Raw genomic sequence first — 18,414 nt, 5'->3', positions numbered from 1 at the left:
TTTTAGGGGTCGGCAACCTTGTTCTGCATAGGGGCCGGGACGCATGTCTGTGAGCGGATGGCGGGGCACATCTATCACGTGTACACATGCATCCCGCCCCGGATGTCAGGCATCAAATCACATGTTCACAGAGGTAGAGAAAAATGCTAGAGAAAATCAGCGGGTGAAGCAGCCTCATGCAATCCTTGCATGTCTCACCCGCTGAGTTTCCCTAGCCTTTTTGTTTACCTTCGATTTTTTCAGCATCTGCAGTTCCTTCTTAAACGTGTTCACAGAAGGTGCGCGGCCGTGCCGGCGGCTTTGCACAGGATGCGGTACAGCCAGAGCTCGGCCGCGCTTGGGGCGGGCACTCACCGGGCCAGATGAATACGGGGAACAAAATCCGCCTGCGGGCCGGATGATTTTGGGTTACATGCTGCATTCGGCCCCTGCTTTATTTTGTAAATGACGCAACTGTTGGCTCACTTATTTTGACAGTGGCTTTGAAGTACTTTGTGGAGGCAGCATTGGTGGTACCTGGCCAGTGCCCTGAGATGTCTTCTATACATCACACATCTAGTCACAGAAAATTACAAACTACAGCCATTTTGACTGCAAGTTTGATGCCGGGTGAGGTGTTGGTGTATCAGAAGGCATGCATTATCAATGTCTGCTATTCTTAAGAGTTGACTGCTAAGATATGCAGCCTGTTTCCCCTTTGGAACAGTTTCTCTTTATGGATCTTGCTTGAGAGGGGTTGTGCTTCTAACCACTTGCGCATACTATCACTAATTTCCACCGGTGTCTTACTCTGCCCTACTTTATCTATCTATCTATCTATTATTATATAAAACTCTGTGGCTGCCGCCTGCCGTCCGGCTGCCTTTCGATTCGTTCCATCGTGTGATGTCACAATGCCCAATACTCGCAGATGTCCAATCGGAATGGCCGATGCTCGCAGATGTCCAATCGGAATGGATCCATTTACATGTATGGCTGCCGGCTGCATTTCTTCCTTTGATTCCTTGCAGTGTTTTTGTCGCCTCCCGCAGTCGTCTCGCACTCAGAGCCGGCCGTCCGCAGCGCCCTGCCCCGCTGCCCCCCCCCCCCCCCCGGGCTCTGGATTAAAGCCGCTGAACACGCAGTAATCTGGTTGGGCTTCAGAGGTCCCGCGAGGTTCTGAGGCCCGCCGAATTTAAGTCTGCACTCTCCCTCTCACCCCCCCTCCTCTCCCTCCCCTTCCCCCAACCCCCTCCCCTCTCCCTTCTTGCCCCTCTTCCCCCTCCTCTCTTTCTCTGCCCCTCGAGATAGGGCGGGGATGGGGTAAAAGGAGCCAATTAATAATATTAATATAATATCAAGGGGGGTGGTTAGTGTGTGTGTGGGGGTGGATAGTGTGCGTGTGTGACACCGCAGCCCCCCCCCCCCCCACCGCAGCCGCGTGTTGAGTGGATGGGACCCAACGGGTCCCCCTTGGTCTAGTTAGATATAAATCTAACTGATTTCCTGTACTCAAACGGGAGATCCTTAAATACCTCACTTGCAATGGTCACGAAACAGTGTCCAAGTGGAGGACAAAGTATGATTAGGGGACATAAGGAATCCGAAATATGTAAACTGAGAAACAAGTGTTAAGACAACACAAATATGAAAGGGGGGGGACTAGTACAGTGGAGAAAACCTGTCTGTTTTCCTTTTCTTTCTCCCCCCCCATCCCCTTCTACAGGTAGCTGCAATGGAGAATGTGAGATTTGGCTAGTATTTTTTAATTATATGAGAAAACTTCAATTTTTAGAAACCAACTAAAATTTATTTCGCTTACAAGCAGCAATTTAAGATTCATGACTTATTTGCTTCAGCGGTTGAAGGTGTCGTCTTATTATCAATTCCCCTCTGCTGTTCAGGCAAGTGTCTGCTAGTTCCTGCTCTGTTGGTAGCCCTTGTGGTAGTTTCAGAGGTTGCACTCTGGAAATACACAAAACATTATCACTACATTTTGGTACAAATTTAAACTTATGACAAAGTTAATTTCACCGTGTTTGTAGGCACATACCTAATAAGATGCTTGATGACTTTCAGTTTACTATTGACCGAGGGAACATTTTTATGGATCTGTGGATGATGTGCCTGGTAAGAGAATTTGAAATTTACAAAAATAAGGTAACCAAGTCAGTTGAAATACATCCAAGAAATTTCTCATGCTTTTTGGAACTTTGATTGCATAAAACTTGCCTGCCTACGAACTTCCAATTGCATACATTATCTCAGTAGTAGCATGCGTTAGCATGAATAACCAAATTCAAGTGGCAAATTAGAATTAGGGTAATCTGTACAAGATCTAATAGCAAGTCTTACAGCAATAAAAACAGCCAAGCATTAGATAAATTGAAAAAGCATTTTAAAAATAATCTGTTTCTGGGAAGGGTAGGTTGTTTATCAGACCTAGGTTATAAATGTAAAACATTGTACCATTTTGGGTTAGCAGGTACGCAATCTTTAGTAAGATTCTTGTTAAATGTCCACAAACATGACACAAAAAAAACCGCACTATGTTGAGTAGGTTAGGTCAAAATCTGCAGCAAACTGACCTGCCACTGAGGTATGTTTTCCTCCGGTAGCAATTAGGGCAACAATAATGTTCCAGAAATCTAAATGGTTTCATTTATGATTACAAACTTGAATTCTACTATTTATTCCTGATTTACATGTTTCAATTCTTGACAGAAACGACAGCTCTCGCATTAATTCCACATTCTAAATGAATTTTTACCTTGCTGTTGGTGATTGCAAGGCTAGTTAAGCAGAAGATGAATTATAACCATGAGCAAGGACTTTAGCATTAAATAGCCATGTCAAAGTTGAGCAAAGATCTAAAAAGATTTAATTAAATTTCAGCAGAAAAGGAAATGCTGGTAATGATGCTGAAAGAAAGTACACATGCACAAAAATCAAACCCAGAACATAACCAAATAGACAGCGAGTGCTCTTTCCAGTGGTGTCCCTCCATCATGAAAGAATTAGTTCTGCTCTCAATCTTCTCTTCTAACGATCACAAAGACAATATGGAAAACGTTTCTTTTAACAATCCCCTTAAAACAGATGTCGGATATAGTGGATGGAGCTGCTGACCTAGCCCCAGCTCGCACTGTCTCCCCGCCTGTTTATAATCCTGGTTCCGACCTCTCGACTCACAAGATGCGCCAGCAAGCCCCTTTTCACCCAACAAAAGGACACAAAGTGCTGGAGTAATTCAGCGGGTCAGGATCTCTGGAAACCACAGATGGGCGACATTGGGACCCTTCCTCAGACTGATTCAGCGGCTGAGTTCCACCAGCATATTGTGCTTCATTGTGCCCCCTCGGTCACCGTGGGGTTCCCTTCCTCTCACAGGGGGCACACTGAAACACAAAGTGCTGGAGTAACTCAGGCGACTGAATCAGTCCGAGGTAATGTTTTGATAACAAGAATGGCAGGCAGTGACTAGTGGGGTACTGCAAGGCTCAGTGCTGGGACCGCAGCTATTTACAATATACATCAATGATTTAGATGAAGGGATTCAAAATAACATTAGCAAATTTGCAAATGACACAAAGCTGGGTGGCAGTGTGAACTGTGAGGAGAATGCTATGAGAATGCAGGGTGACTTGGACAGGTTAGGTGAGTGGGCGGATGCAGTTTAATGCGGATAAATGTGAGGTTATCCAGTTTGGTAGCAAAAACAGGAAGGTAATTATTTAAATGGTGTCAAGTTGGGAAAAGGGGAAGTACAACAGGATCTGGGGGTCCTTGTTCATCAGTCAATGAAAGTAAGCAGGCAGTGAAGAAAGCGAATCATAACAGAAGGCCTTCATAACCAGAGGAGTTGAGTATAGGAGCAAAGAGGTCCTTCTGCAGTTGTACAGCGCCCTAGTGAGACCACAACTGGAGTATTGTGTGCAGTTTTGGTCCCCTAATTTGAGGAAGGACATTATTGCTATTGAGGGAGTGCAGCGTAGGTTTACAAGGTTAATTTCCGGGATGTCGGGACTGTCATATGTTGAGAGAATGGAGCGGCTGGGCTTGTACACTCTGGAGTTTAGAAGGATGAGAGGATATCTTATTGAAACATGAGATTATTAAGGGTTTGGACATGTTAGAGGCAGGAAATATGTTCCCGATGTTGGGGGGAGTCCAGTACCAGGGGCCAATGTTTAAGAATAAGGGGTAAGCCATTTAGAATGGAGATGAGGAAACACTTTTTCACACAGAGAGTGTGAGTGTGGAATTCTCTGCCTCAGAGGGCGGTGGAGGCCGGTTCTCTGGATACTTTCCAAGAGAGAGCTAGATAGGGCTCTTAAAGATAGTGGAGTCAGGGGATATGGGGAGAAGGCAGGAACGGGGTACTGATTGAGGATGATCAGCCATGATCACATTGATTGGCGGGGCTGGCTCGAAGAGCCGAATGACCTACTCCTGCACCTATTGTCTATTAGAAAATTGAAAAATTCTTCAGCAATGGAATTACGAGAGCCATCTGAAGTAGTTACTGATCTGATGACCGCGAATAAAAGAGTGGGACAATGAAGACTATGCAGGAAATAACCATAGGTCTAACTATTAGAATCAGGCATGACCTGGGGTCAAGGAAAGAGCGTTCATGTCATGGCCCTGTTTCCACCAATCTTTCCACCACTACACACAAGTGCAAGATGCCATTGTATGCAGATGCCGAGAAGTTTGTTCAGCTCTGGTTGAACAATTTCTAATCTTGTGATGTGGACTCGATACAAAGGCATGACCTATGAGAATGATTGGGTATATTTAGGCTTTTCAACTTGCAAAGAAGGTAGTAATCTTTTCTACATGTTCTGCAGTGTCTATTTGTGTAAAAGTATAATCAACTGCATATTGAAGAAACAGAACAAAGCACTAAAGTGTAACTTTTGAATTGATTCATCCAGAGTGAACCAATATGTGTTTACTAATGTGCCAGCAAACGGTATCATCAGATGGATTATTGTAGAAAGGTCTTATTGTAGGGCTGAAAGGTCGGGAAGGCGGTTAGCACATTGTGAGGAAAAAGGTTGAATGCAGCAACTAAATATCAAACAGTAGATTCAGATTCAGATTCAATTTTAATTGTCATTGTCAGTGTACAATACAGAGACAACGAAATGCATTTAGCATCTCCCTGGAAGAGCGACATAGCAAATGATTTGAATAATAATAAGTGTCCGGGGGGGGGGGGGGGGGTGGGTGATTGGCAGTCACCGAGGTACGTTGCTGAGTAGAGTGACAGCCGCCGTGAAGAAGCTGTTCCTGGACCTGCTGGTTCGGCAACGGAGAGACCTGTAGCGCCTCCCGGATGGTAGGAGGGTAAACAGTCCATGGTTGGGGTGAGAGCAGTCCTTGGCGATGCTGAGCGCCCTCCGCAGACAACGCTTGCTTTGGACAGACTCAATGGAGGGGAGCGAGGAACCGGTGATGCGTTGGGCAATTTTCACCACCCTCTGCAATGCTTTCCGGTCAGAGACAGAGCAGTTGCCATACCATACTGTGATGCAGTTGGTAAGGATGTTCTCGATGGTGCAGCGGTAGAAGTTCACCAGGATCTGAGGAGACAGATGAACCTTCTTCAGTCTCCTCAGGAAGAAGAGACGCTGGTGAGCCTTCTTGATCAGAGTTGAGGTATTGTGGGTCCAAGAGAGGTCATCGGAGATGTTGACTCCCAGGAACCTGAAGCTAGAAACACGTTCCACCTCCGTCCCGTTAATGTGGATGGGGGTGTGCGTGCCGCCCCTGGACTTCCTGAAGTCTACAATGAGCTCCTTGGTCTTCTTGGAGTTAATGGCCAGGTTGTTGTCAGCGCACCATGCTGCTAAGTGCTGGACCTCCTCCCTGTAGGCCGACTCATCATTGTTGCTGATGAGGCCAATCACCATTGTATCATCTGCATACTTGATGATGGTGTTAGTACCATGTACAGGTGTGCAGTCATAGGTGAAGAGGGAGTAGAGGAGGGGGCTCAGCACATAGCCCTGTGGAACGCCGGTGTTCAGGGTGAGGGTTGAAGAGGTGTGCTTGTCTAACCTAACAGACTGGGGTCTGTTGGTTAGAAAGTCCAGTATCCAGTTGCAGAGGGAGGGGTCGATGCCCAGGTTACCGAGTTTGGTGATCAGTTTTGATGGTATAATGGTGTTGAATGCTGAGCTGTAATCGATGAACAGCATTCTTACGTAAGTGTCTCTGTTGTCGAGGTAGGAGAGGGCGGAGTGAAGTGCCGTTGAGATGGCATCCTCTGTACCCCTGTTCTTGCGGTAGGCAAACTGATAGGGATCCAGTGTGGGGGGTAGGCAGCTTTTGAGGTGTGCCAGGACCAGCCTCTCGAAGCACTTGGTGATGATGGGGGTAAGTGCAACTGGGCGGAAGTCGTTGAGGCTTGCTGCAGTGGAGTGTTTTGGCACTGGCACGATGGAGGTGGTTTTAAAGCACGTGGGGACAACTGCTTGGGCAAGTGACAGGTTGAAGATGTCAGTCCAGGCGTCTGTCAACTGCACAGCACAGGCCCTGAGCACGCGCCCGGGGATGCCGTCAGGACCAGCAGCTTTACGTGCATTAGTCCTACTCAGTGCCACGTATACGTCGTAGGGGGTGAGTGTGAGGGGATGGTGATCGGCAGGTAGCACAGCCTTGATGGCTGTCTCTAGATTGTCCCTGTCGAAGCGGCCATAGAAGTGATTAAGCTCCTCAAGGAAGGAGGCGTCGCTGGATGTGGGGGTGGTGTTGGAGGGTCTGTAGTCCGTGATGGCCTGGATGCCTTGCCACATGCGTCGGGGGTCAGAGTTGTTGTTGAAGTGCTCCTCAATCCTGAGCTTATGGCAGTGCTTGGCCTTCTTGATGCCCCTCTTCAGGTTAGCCCTAGCTGAACTGTAGGCTCGAGCATCGCCTGACCTGAAAGCGGTGTCCCGTGCTTTCAGCAGTAGCCTGACCTCGCTGTTCATCCATGGCTTCTGATTCGGGAATATGGTCACCTGTTTGAGGGAGGTGACACTATTGATGGTGGAGTTTATAAAGTCCAGAACAGAGGATGTGTAGGAATCAATGTCCGTGTGGGAGTCAAGGGTGGCCTGGGCTGCAAACGCCTTCCAGTCAGTGTTTCCAAAACACTGCTGAAGTGTGAAGTCCGCTTCCTCTGACCAGACTTTAACTGTCCTCACAGTTGGTTTAACCCGTCTGATGAGTGGGGAGTACTTAGGGAGCAGGAACAATGAGACGTGATCAGACTGACCAAGGTGGGGGAGGGGGATGGCTTTGTAAGCTTCAGCCATGTTGGTGTAGACTTTGTCCAGTGTCTTGTCTACTCTAGTGGAGAAGGAGACATGTTGGTGGAATTTGGGGAGTACAGTCTTCAGGTTAGAGTGATTGAAGTCACCCGCAACAATGAAGGCTGCCTCGGGGTTGCGCGTCTGTTGATTGCTAATGGCAGTATGCAGCTCTTTCATTGCAAACTTGGCATTGGATTTGGATTATGTAAGAGACAAATCCCAAAACAATTAAATAGCTATAAATTTAATCCAAAAATCCTCCTTCTCTAACGAACCACAGACCATGGTATTATGAGCAAACACAAGAGACTACGTGCAAAATATAATTCACCTTATCCAATCCAAGGTCATGAACAATTTTCTTTTCCCAATAGGGACGCCGCCTGGTGCATTTTATTCTGGTAATGATGTGCAGTTGGTGTGGTTGGTTTGGATCACCATTATATTTTTCATGATCTGCTGGATCCACTTCAAACATCTACAACCAGAGGAAAAATGTGTAGATAAATTAGATTCAGGCTTGCCTAACCAGATCCAAATTCAGATCTAGTGATGCTGAATGAGAATTCTCAAATAATTGTGACTTCTGAATCAACCTAATCCCACTCACTTATTCCTTTACCATATACTTGCTCTTGGGTATTTATCCACTAGTTGCCAACAATAACCTCAGGAAGGGATGGGGGCTGTTAAATGTTTATAATCAAAATCATTAATGATTTTAAACATGTCAAGTTCCCCATCTTCTCTGCTCTAAATAAGACGGGATAGGTTTATCCAGTTTCCACATGATTGAAACCCCTCTCTTCAATACTATTCCATCTCCACATCAGTAGTAAAAAGGTACTCCAAGGGTTTGAGATAGTCAATGAAATAAAACTACATTTTTGAATCCCCATTAAGGCTCAAGGCCTCACATTCTTAAAGTGCAGTGCCCAGAGTGAATTTCAAAAGAGGCCCAAATTTAATTTTATAACAATATAGCACAACTTTCTTGATGTTTTATTATCTCTCAATAAATTGCACAAATGTTATATACATTAAACAATCTTCCTTAAGATTTGTGTGAATGCCACACATCCCCAAGTTTCCAAACATTTGAATAAAAAAATCTTTAATTGTCTCACTTCATTTCTACCAAGAGCTTAAACAATTCATTTGCTATGTGACTGTCCACCACCAATTGATCCTTGTCCTCCTCAAATGTATCACTATTCTCATAATGCACTACACTTTTGTCTCCTGGTATGTCTCTATACCCGATTCAAGGTCATAAATATATCCAAATTCCAACATCTGGAGTACACAATACTTTCTTTGAGTTTGATATTTCCACTTACTTTGTGGGTATGCAACAGGCAAGGATCACTCTCACTTTAATCCCATGATCTGAATTTTTGCCGTAAATGTTTTTGTTAAATCACATTAAATACACTCCTCTCAATTCCTCCAATGCAATCAAACACGATTTATCATTGACTAATCTGTCCTAACTTAATTTGTAATTATATTTTGCCAAGTGCCAATTTCTGTCTGCATGGTACTTCATGGAGAGTAAATATATTCATATAACTATTATATACATAGATATAATGCTATTCATCCGAATATACTCATTGTCTCACTCAATTGTATGATATAATGTCAATCTTGATGCTATAACATACAAAGATTGTAAGGCAATAGACAGCAGTAATTTTATGGAGTAGGCAAGATGGCCATGACATGGAAAGTAGAGCAATTGTCCATAAATAGTTAGGAGTGAAGAATTTATTTACAATTTTACTGAAGGAATCCATCCTCTTTCCCCCATCTCTCATCATTTAATTTCTCCCTCTTTTACATAACTTTCTCTGGCCTTCTTCCCTTCGCCTCAATCCTTTTCAATGTTTCCCTTACCATGATATAGCTTATTTTCAAGTCAAGAATGTTTTATTGTCATATGCCCCACTTAGAACAATGAAATTTATACATATATATATATACATATACACATACACTCAAACAAACAATAGTGCAATAATAATAATAATAATAATAATGTCTATTGCCGTTCAGAGCTTATTTGAAGTCACTGAGTTTAACAGCCTGATGGCTGTAGGGAAGAAGCTGTTCCTGAACATGGACATTAGTTTTCAGGCTCCTGTACCTTCTTCGTGATGGCAGTAGAGAGCATGCCGACTGGTTGCATCGTGGCTTGGTAGAGCATCCTGAGCGTCCAGGAGCGGAAAAGGCTACAAAAAACTGCCCAGTCCATCATCAGCTCTGACCTCCCCACCATCGAGGGGATCTATCGCAGGCGCTGCCTCAAAATGGCTGCCAGCATCATCAAGGACCCACAGCATCCTGGCCACACACTCATCTCTCCGCTGCCATCAGGTAGAAGGTACAGGAGCCTGAAATCTGGTAAATCCAGGTTCATGAACAGCTTCTTCCCCGCAGCCATCAGACTATTAAACACAACTACAAACAATGAGCTATAACAGCCTATTGCACGTTATCTGTGTATTTATGTGTGTATATATATATATTCTATGGTATATGGTCACACTGATCTGATCTGTATTTATGCCTAAAATATTCTGTCGTGCTGCAGCAAGCAAGAATTTCATTGTTCTATCTGGGACACATGACAATAAACTCTCTTGACTTGACTTTGCAATGGTGAGATGAGTGTGTGGCGAGGATGGTGAGGGTCTCTGATGATGCCGGCTGCCTTTTGAGACAACGACTCCAATAAATCCCTTCGATGGTGGGGAGGTCAGAGCCGGTGATGGACTGGGCAGTGTTTACAACTTTTGCAGTCTTTTCTGCTCCTGGACGTTCAAGTTGCCAAACTAGGCCATGATGCAACAAGTCAATATGTTCTCTATTGTACACCTGTAGAAGTTCAAGAGCATCCTCTCTGACATATCGAATTTCCGTAATCTTCTTTCAGGAAGTAGGGGCGTTAATGTGCTATATTTATAATTGCATCAGTGTGCTGGGTCCAAGAAAGAGATCTTGCGGAAATATGCACGCCCAGAAATTTGAAGTTTTGGACTCTCTCCACCAGGATTGTGTGTCCTCATCCTTCCTCTTCCAAAATCCACAATCAGTTAATTGCTGGCACCATTTGGTCAATTGGTTGATCTTACTTCCATACTCTGACTCATCACCATCAGTAATTCGTCCTACAACGGTGGTGTCGACGGCAAATTTGACGATGGAGTTCGCACTATGTCCGGCTACAGTCATGAGTATAGAGTGAGTAGAGCAGGGGCTGAGCACGCAGCCTTGAGGTGCACCTGTACTAATTGTTAATGAGGAAGAAGTATTTCTGCCAATTCAAACATACTATGGTCTATGGATGAGGAAGTCAAGGATCCAATTGCAGAGGGGTGCACAGACCCACTTCCACGAGCTTGGTAACCAGCTTGGAGGGGATGATGGTGTTGAACGCCGAGCTGTAGTCTATAAACAAAAGCCTGACGTGTTTTTATTGACCAAGTGGTTCAGTGCGGAGTGGAGAGCCAGAGATCGCATCCTCCGTTGACCTGTTGTGACGGTAGGCAAACTGTAGCGGGTCGACATTCTTGTTGAGGTAGGAGTTGATATCCACCATAACCAACCTCTCAAAGCACTTCATCACCAGACGTTAGTGCTGGTCAATAGTCATTGAGGCACGTCACCTTACTCTTCTTGGACACCACTATTATTGATGCCCTCTTAAAGCAGGTGCGAACCTCAGACCTCATTAGTGAGAGGTTGAAAATGTCTGCAAAACCCCCAGCCAGTTGGTCTGCACATGTTTTGAGAACTCAACCGGGGATGTCAGGACTTTCATATGAAGAAAGACTGGATAGACTCGGCTTGTACTCGCTAGAATTTAGAAGTTTGAGGGGGGGATCTTATAGAAACTTACAAAATTCTTAAGGAGTTGGACAGGCTAGATGCAGGAAGATTGTTCCCGATGTTGGGGAAGTCCAGAACAAGGGGTCACAGTTTAAGGATAAGGGGGAAATCTTTTAGGACCGAAATGAGAAAAACATTTTTCACAGAGAGTGGTGAATCTCTGGAATTCTCTGCCACAGAAGGTAGTTGAGGCCAGTTCATTGGCTATATTTAAGAGGGAGTTAGATATGACCCTTGTGGCTAAAGGTATCAGGGGGTATGGAGAGAAGGCAGGTACAGGATACTGAGTTGGATGATCAGCCATGATCATATTGAATGGCTGAAGGGCCGAATGGCCTAATCCTGCACCTATTTTCTATGTTTCTATGTATACCATCAGGTCCAGGCGCTTTCCGAGGGTTCACACCCCTGAAGGATCTTCTGACGTCGGCCTCTGTGACTGACTAATACCATCAGGGCGTATGCGGGCTTGGGAAGGCACATCAGTGTTCTCCGTATCAAAGCGTGTGTAGAACGCTTTGAGCTCGTCAGGGAGTGATGCTGCGTTGCTGCTTGAGCTGCCACCTGGTTTCGCCTTGCAGGAGGCAATGGCATTCAAACCCTGCCACAGTTGCCGAACATCCACTCCATCCTCTCAGCTTTGAGCGGATGTCCCTTTTGGCTTTTTTGATGGCCTTGTCAAGGTCCTATCTTGTCTTCTAAGTGTCCCCAGACCTGTATGCCCAGGATTTGGTCCTCAGAAAAATGCAGATCTCCTGGTTCATCCATCTCCACACATTTCCTTATGAAGTCTGCAACGATTGTGACGTATTCATTCAGGTCCGTTGCCGAGTCCTTGAACATTGCCCAGTCTACTGACACCAAGCAGTCCTGTAGTTGTTCCTCTGCCTCCCCAGGCCAGCTCTGTGCAGTCCTCACCTCTGTGGGTGCGCTCTTCAGTTGCTGCCTGTATGCAGGAAGAAGCATTGGTCAGTTTTCCCAAAGTGAGGGTGAGAGATAGAGCGGTAGGCATCCTTGATGGTCCCAGACTGTGGTGGTAAATGCTTCAGGGTACGCTGTCTGGTGCTTGTTGACCACGGCGTGCAGCTCCTCCAATGTTAGACAGACGTCTGCTTGGGGTAAGATGTGGACCGCGATCAGGATGATGGAGGTGAATTCTCTCGGGAGGTAGAAGGGACAGCACCTCACCGCCAGATGCGGAGAGCAGGAGTTAGACAGAACCGAGCACCACGAAGAGTTGACCATGAGGCAGACACCCCCACCTCTCCCTTTCCCAGATGCCTGCATATGGTCCATACAATGAATGGAGAAACCTTCAGGCTGGACGGCTGAGTCTGGGGAGCCAGGGGGTGAGCCATGTCTCTGTGAAACAGGACACAGAGCATTCCCTCAGCTCCCTTTGGTAAAGCAGCCTTGACCTTAAGTCCTCCACTTTATTTTCCAGTAACTGTACATTGGCTAGTAGGATGGTAGGGAGAGGGGGTCGTAGTCCCCATGCGCATCAGTCTGACTTCAGGTCCTGCCCGCCAGCCACGTTTCCGGACACCATGGATGCCTCCCCAGTGTTTCCAGGTACAGTACTTACTGTTCCTGTGATCCGCCACCAGGTCGGGGATTCCCACGAGATTGGGATTTCCCTTACAATCAGCAGTTCCGTTGCTGCCAGTAGATCGCAATAGCGCTAATGTGTTTAAATGCATTAGCAGCTTGTCAGTTGCATCACTGGTTTCTGCTGTTTCTTTTATACAGGTAAGCTGAGAACTACTATATTTGTTGATTTTCTGTTGTGCAGCTGGCAACATGTCGCCGCAGACAGGCGCCATCTTGATTCAATAGCACTTCAGCTTTAATGACTTCCATCTATCCATGACCTTTCCTGACCTCAATGTTCTAAATTGAGTTCTATCCACATCAAACTTTTCCTTTTCTCTTATGCAATTAAAACACCAGATGGCACAAAACTGTTGTAATTAAGATATGGCCCTAATACAAAACATGTCGGTGACAAATAAAATGTAGAACAGGCAAGGCTACAAGCATAAATGCAGTGGTGTGTGATAATGATACGAGCCAAGAAAGATTGAAGAGGTTATCCATCAATACATTTAATTCATAGACTCTGTCGGGCTAGAAATTAAGCTCACACCTTTGCTGGAATACGTGTTTTTGTAAACTTCGATCTTACGAATTCAGGCCACAAAGATAGAACAGCTTTTGATTCCACCAAATTCTGAAAAAAATAAATTGAAGCATATCTTAAAGTAATTAATCTATTTCATGCAACAAATTGAATTCAATATCCGCTTCCTGTTCAATGGAAAATTCCAACTAAAAATATAGTTATGGCTGGAACAAGTCACAAAAGCAATTGGTTTACAAGTTGATAAACATTAACAAAAGACCTTTACTCCTTTATTGTAAATGGATGATGGGTAATAATAAACAGTATATTTTAACCATTTAAACGTTTGAAATATTAGTACACACCCACACCACCCAACTCACTTCAGTAGCCCTGATCTCACATCTCATCCAACCTGGTGGCTAGCCAAGATTGCAGAAAAATTAGCAATGTATAAGAGGGAAGTGACTTTTTCAAACTTGGATATGCTTCTCACCCGACACGTACAGCGTGGCAATTACCAATTATTGATTCTCAAATACCACTCTCATAACTGACCTTTCTCACAATCTGGGGGATACCTTTAGTGCTACTCTGAAATTATGTTGCTGAGCTCCAGCTGTCCGCTAGCATATGTCACTCTATTATGAGATGTGAAAGGGCCAAACGTTGGAATCATTAGTCAGCAACCCCTCTACATAATATAGAACAGAAGAACTGTAACTAATGAAGTTCAGGTACACCACTGATTTTCCAGCTCCCTTGGTTCAATAACCTTTCTGGATTATGTGTTTTCCAGAGCTAAGAGGAGTAGAACGGCACTGGAAAGATCCACCTAGGCAGCTGAGGGGCTGAGATACAGCGGTCGGACCCGGGAATGGATCTGCCAGTTTTGGCTGGGCGGGAGTTCCAGAGCTCCGGCATGCTGGGAGAAAATTCGACCTGCCGATTGGCTGCAGAAGTCCCGATGAGGTAGATTGGCCGCTTCACGTGGCCTAGACACCACATTTTCAAGGAGACTTCCAGGGGGGATTTCAAGTGCACTCTTGTAATTTTGTCTGGATTAACAGAGGTGCCAGGGTTCAAATAAAATCAGCATGGACCTGTAGCTGACGAGTGTTTAGTTACAAGATTAGAGTCAAAAGTACAGAAACAGGATTTCGGCCCAATCTGTCCATGCTCTCCATGGTGCACAGCTAAGGTTGACCCATTTGTCATTTAACATTTGCTATCTATGTAACTGTCCAAATATCTTTTCCATGCACATCCATCTCAATTGTGTGCAAACCTTTTTTCTGCTGGTATCTGTTGCAGCTGTTTACCTTTCATTCTAACTGGACTGCCTTTATTCTGATTCAGTGTTCTGTCAAGCTTGCCATGAAGAATCCATCATGAAAACTGTCCTTTAGCACAATTTGTCCATGCTTCACAAATGCCCAATTATGCTAGTTCCACTTGCCCATGCTTGACGCATATCCCTTTAAACATTTCCTAGCCATGTACCCATCCATACATCTTTTAAATGTTGTTATACCACCTCAACCATTTTTTTGACATTTGGACTAGATCATGAATAGTCAGTATTGTCCACCTATCTGCCAATCTGTCGTAAGTTGCCCAAGCAAAATATGAGGTGCTGTTCCTCCAATTTGTGTTTGACCTCACTCTGACAATGGAGGAGGCCCAGGACAGAAAGGTCAGTATGGGAATGGGAGGGGAATTAAAGGAGATTGCATAGGCCCAGGAAGACTGAGCAAAGGTGTTCAGCAAAACAATCGCCCAGTCTGCACTTGGTCTCGCCAATATATAGGAGTCCACCCCTATAACAGCAGATTCAGCGAATGAGGTTGGAGGAGGTGCAAGCGAACCTCTGCCTCGCCTGAATGGACTGTTGGGGTCCTTGGACGGAGTTGGTCTAGGGACAGCTGGGGGAGCTTATAACCTAGAGGTATGTGAAGCTTATAACCTAGAGGCACTTGAAGTTGCTTGGGAAACTGAAAAGTCTGAAGGCGGATAAGTCACCTCGACCAGATGGAGGTTTCTGAGCTCATGATAAAATAGGCCAAAGTCAGCATGGTTTTGTGAAAGGGAGATCTTGCCTGACGAACCTGTTGGAATTATTTGAGGAAGTAAATTGCAGGAAAGACAAAGTACAGTCAGTGGATGTGGTTTATCTGGATATTCTGAACGCCTTTGATAAAGTGCCACACGCGAGGCTGCTAAAGAAGAGAACCCATGGTACCAGAGGGAAGATACTAGCATGGATAGCAGGTTGGCTGGATGACAGAAGACAGATAAAGGGGCATTTTCTGGTTGGCTGCCAGTGACTTGCAGAGTTCCACAGGGTCTGCAACTCTTCACGTTATATATTAAATGATTTGGATGAGGGGATTGAAAGCTTTGTAGCCAAGTTTGCAGATGATACAAAGTTAGGTGGTGGCAGGTATTGAAGAGAAAGCAGGGACTCATCAGAAGGACTTGGACAGGTTTGGAGTGTGGGCAAAGAAGTGGCAGATGGAATACATCATAGCAAAGTGTGGAGTCGTGCATTTTAGGAATAAAGGCGTGGACTATTTTCTAAATGGGAGAGAATTGAGAAATCAGAGGTGTAAAGGGACTTGGGAATACTGGTGCAGGATTCCCAAAAAGTTAATTTGCAAGTTGAATCGGTAGTAAGGAAAGCAAATACTATGCTAGCAGAGAGAACTAGAATATAAAAACAGGGATGCAATGCTGAGGCTTAACAAGTGCATGGTTTTGGGCCCCATATCTGTGAAAGGATGTGCTGGCGTTGGAGGGTGTCTAGAGGTTTACGAGGATGATCCCAGGGATGATTGGGTTAACATATGATGAGCATCTGGCAGCAATGGGCCTGTACTCGCTGGAGTTTAGAAGAATGAGGGACCTCATTGAAACTTACCGAATAGTGAAAGGCCTGGATAGAATGGATGCAGAGAGGATGCAGAAAGGCCATAGCCTCAGACTAAAAGGGTATACCTTTACAAATGAGATGAGGAATTTATTTAGAGGGTGGTGAATCTGTGGATTCATTGCAACAGTAGGCAGTGGAGGCTGTCAATTGATATTTTTAAGGCAGAGATTGAGATTCTTGATTAGTAGGGGTGTCAAGGGTAATGGGGAGAAGGCAGGAGAAAGTGATTGAGAGAGAAAGACATCAGCCTTGATTGAATGGCAGAGTATACTTGGGCCGAAGGGCCTATTTCTGCTCCTATAATTTATGAACATCAATTATCATGCAATCGGGGAGCATGGTGCGGAACCAATAGCTAACATGGAGACAGGCAATGTCAATATGTTTTGTAGGTACACAAAATTGCTGGGGAAACTCAGCGGGTGCAGCAGCATCTATGGAGCGAAGGAAATTGAAACTGTCTCCGGAGAGAGGAGGAGAACTTCTTCAAAGTAGGCATACCTTGAAGAGATATCGCAGTGGAGTAGACAAAGTGTTCAAAAGGGAACTGCAGATGCTGGAATATCGAAGGTACACAAAATTGCTGGGGAAACTCAGCGGGTGCAGTGAAACTGTCTCCGGAGAGAGGAGGAGAACTTCTTCAAAGTAGGCATACCTTGAAGAGATATCGCAGTGGAGTAGACAAAGTGTTCAAAAGGGAACTGCAGATGCTGGAATATCGAAGGTACACAAAATTGCTGGGGAAACTCAGCGGGTGCAGGAAACTGTCTCCGGAGAGAGGAGGAGAACTTCTTCAAAGTAGGCATACCTTGAAGAGATATCGCAGTGGAGTAGACAAAGTGTTCAAAAGGGAACTGCAGATGCTGGAATATCGAAGGTACACAAAATTGAAACTGCAGTTGAAACTGCACCCGCTGAGTTTCCCCAGCAATTTTGTGTACCTTCGATATTCCAGCATCTGCAGTTCCCTTTTGAACTCAATATGTTTTGTACATTGCTTTGAAATAAATATCAACGAAACGGTACAATATTTTGAAATTATCAGGTAGACAGAAAATGCTGGAGTAACTCAGCGGGGCAGACAGCTAATAGAAGCTATTCAAAGATTATTTGCAGGAGCCAATTTATCTCCAACAGGAGGAAAAAGCAGGTACCAGGGCCAACCCATGCGGCCAGAGAGTGAATGTCAGGCTGCAGGAATGATGAGATTTCGCCACTGAACACATTTTACTCGCTCGTCTTTGTATAAGGTCAGCTATTTTCGTTAATATACACGGTCCCCTTTCAAATACGGAATATAATACAACGGCAGGAGAATAATGGCATGGCCCGGAGAACAACCTCCGAGCAGCAAGAAAAGCCCTCAACTTGAAGCGACCTCGAATACATTGTGAGCTCGACACTCACCCTCAGTCGGCTCATATTCCTGCAGAGCGCGGCCATCGCCTGAGGCCAATAATCCTCTAGCGAAGGCTGATTCAATGGGAAACGCAGCGGCGCGATTTCGGTTTTTGGACGGCACAATACCGGACGTAACGCTGACTCCCCACAACACACGCCGATTACCCCTCTGCAGCCGACTAAACCAAACGCAGGCCCGGCCCAGCCTCCATCGCTCAGTCGTAAACGCGTCTAGTGAGACCCTCCCCCACGAAATCGTCACTCAGACATAGACCCCGCCCCCACCACCACAGGCCCCTCCCCCACGAAATCGTCACTCAGACATAGACCCCGCCCCCACCACCACAGGCCCCTCCCCCACGAAATCGTCACTCAGACATAGACCCCGCCCTCACCACCATAAGCCCCTCCCCCACGGCATCGTCACTCAGACATAGACCCCGCCCTCACCACCACAGGCCCCTCCCCTACGGAATCGTCACTCAGACATAGACCCCGCCCTCACCACCATAGGTACACAAAATTGCTGGGGAAACTCAGCGGGTGCAGCAGCATCTATGGAGCGAAGGAAATAGGCGACGTTTCGGGCCGAAACCCTTCGACCTCACCACCATAGGCCCCTACCCTACTGATGCGTCACTCCGACATAGGCCCCGCCCTCATATACGTCACTGAGGCATCGGCCCCGATCCCACTGATTCGTCACTCAGACATAGTCCCCGACCTCATCATACGTCAGTGAAGCATAGGCCCCTCCCCTACTGACGCGTCACTCCGATATA

At 45.7% G+C, this 18,414-nt stretch overlaps 1 protein-coding gene across 1 annotated transcript; it reads right to left on the bottom strand.

Annotated features, from left to right (window-relative positions):
- Positions 1–1,729: 1,729 nt before the first annotated feature.
- On the bottom strand, positions 1,730–17,849 carry mrpl30 (mitochondrial ribosomal protein L30). Its single transcript, XM_033022561.1, has 5 exons — positions 17,639–17,849; positions 13,324–13,407; positions 7,615–7,761; positions 2,033–2,106; positions 1,730–1,944 (listed from the first exon to the last, which is right to left on the bottom strand). Exons 1-5 carry the CDS (start codon positions 17,672–17,674, stop codon positions 1,812–1,814), a joined length of 474 nt encoding a protein of 157 aa, XP_032878452.1. The 5' UTR covers positions 17,675–17,849; the 3' UTR covers positions 1,730–1,811.
- Between the last annotated feature and the right edge of the window lie 565 nt (positions 17,850–18,414).

Source organism: Amblyraja radiata, chromosome 6 (genome assembly GCF_010909765.2).
Source record: "Amblyraja radiata isolate CabotCenter1 chromosome 6, sAmbRad1.1.pri, whole genome shotgun sequence".
Taxonomy (NCBI): Eukaryota; Metazoa; Chordata; class Chondrichthyes; order Rajiformes; family Rajidae; genus Amblyraja; species Amblyraja radiata.
This window is presented reverse-complemented; position numbering and strand designations above follow the sequence as displayed.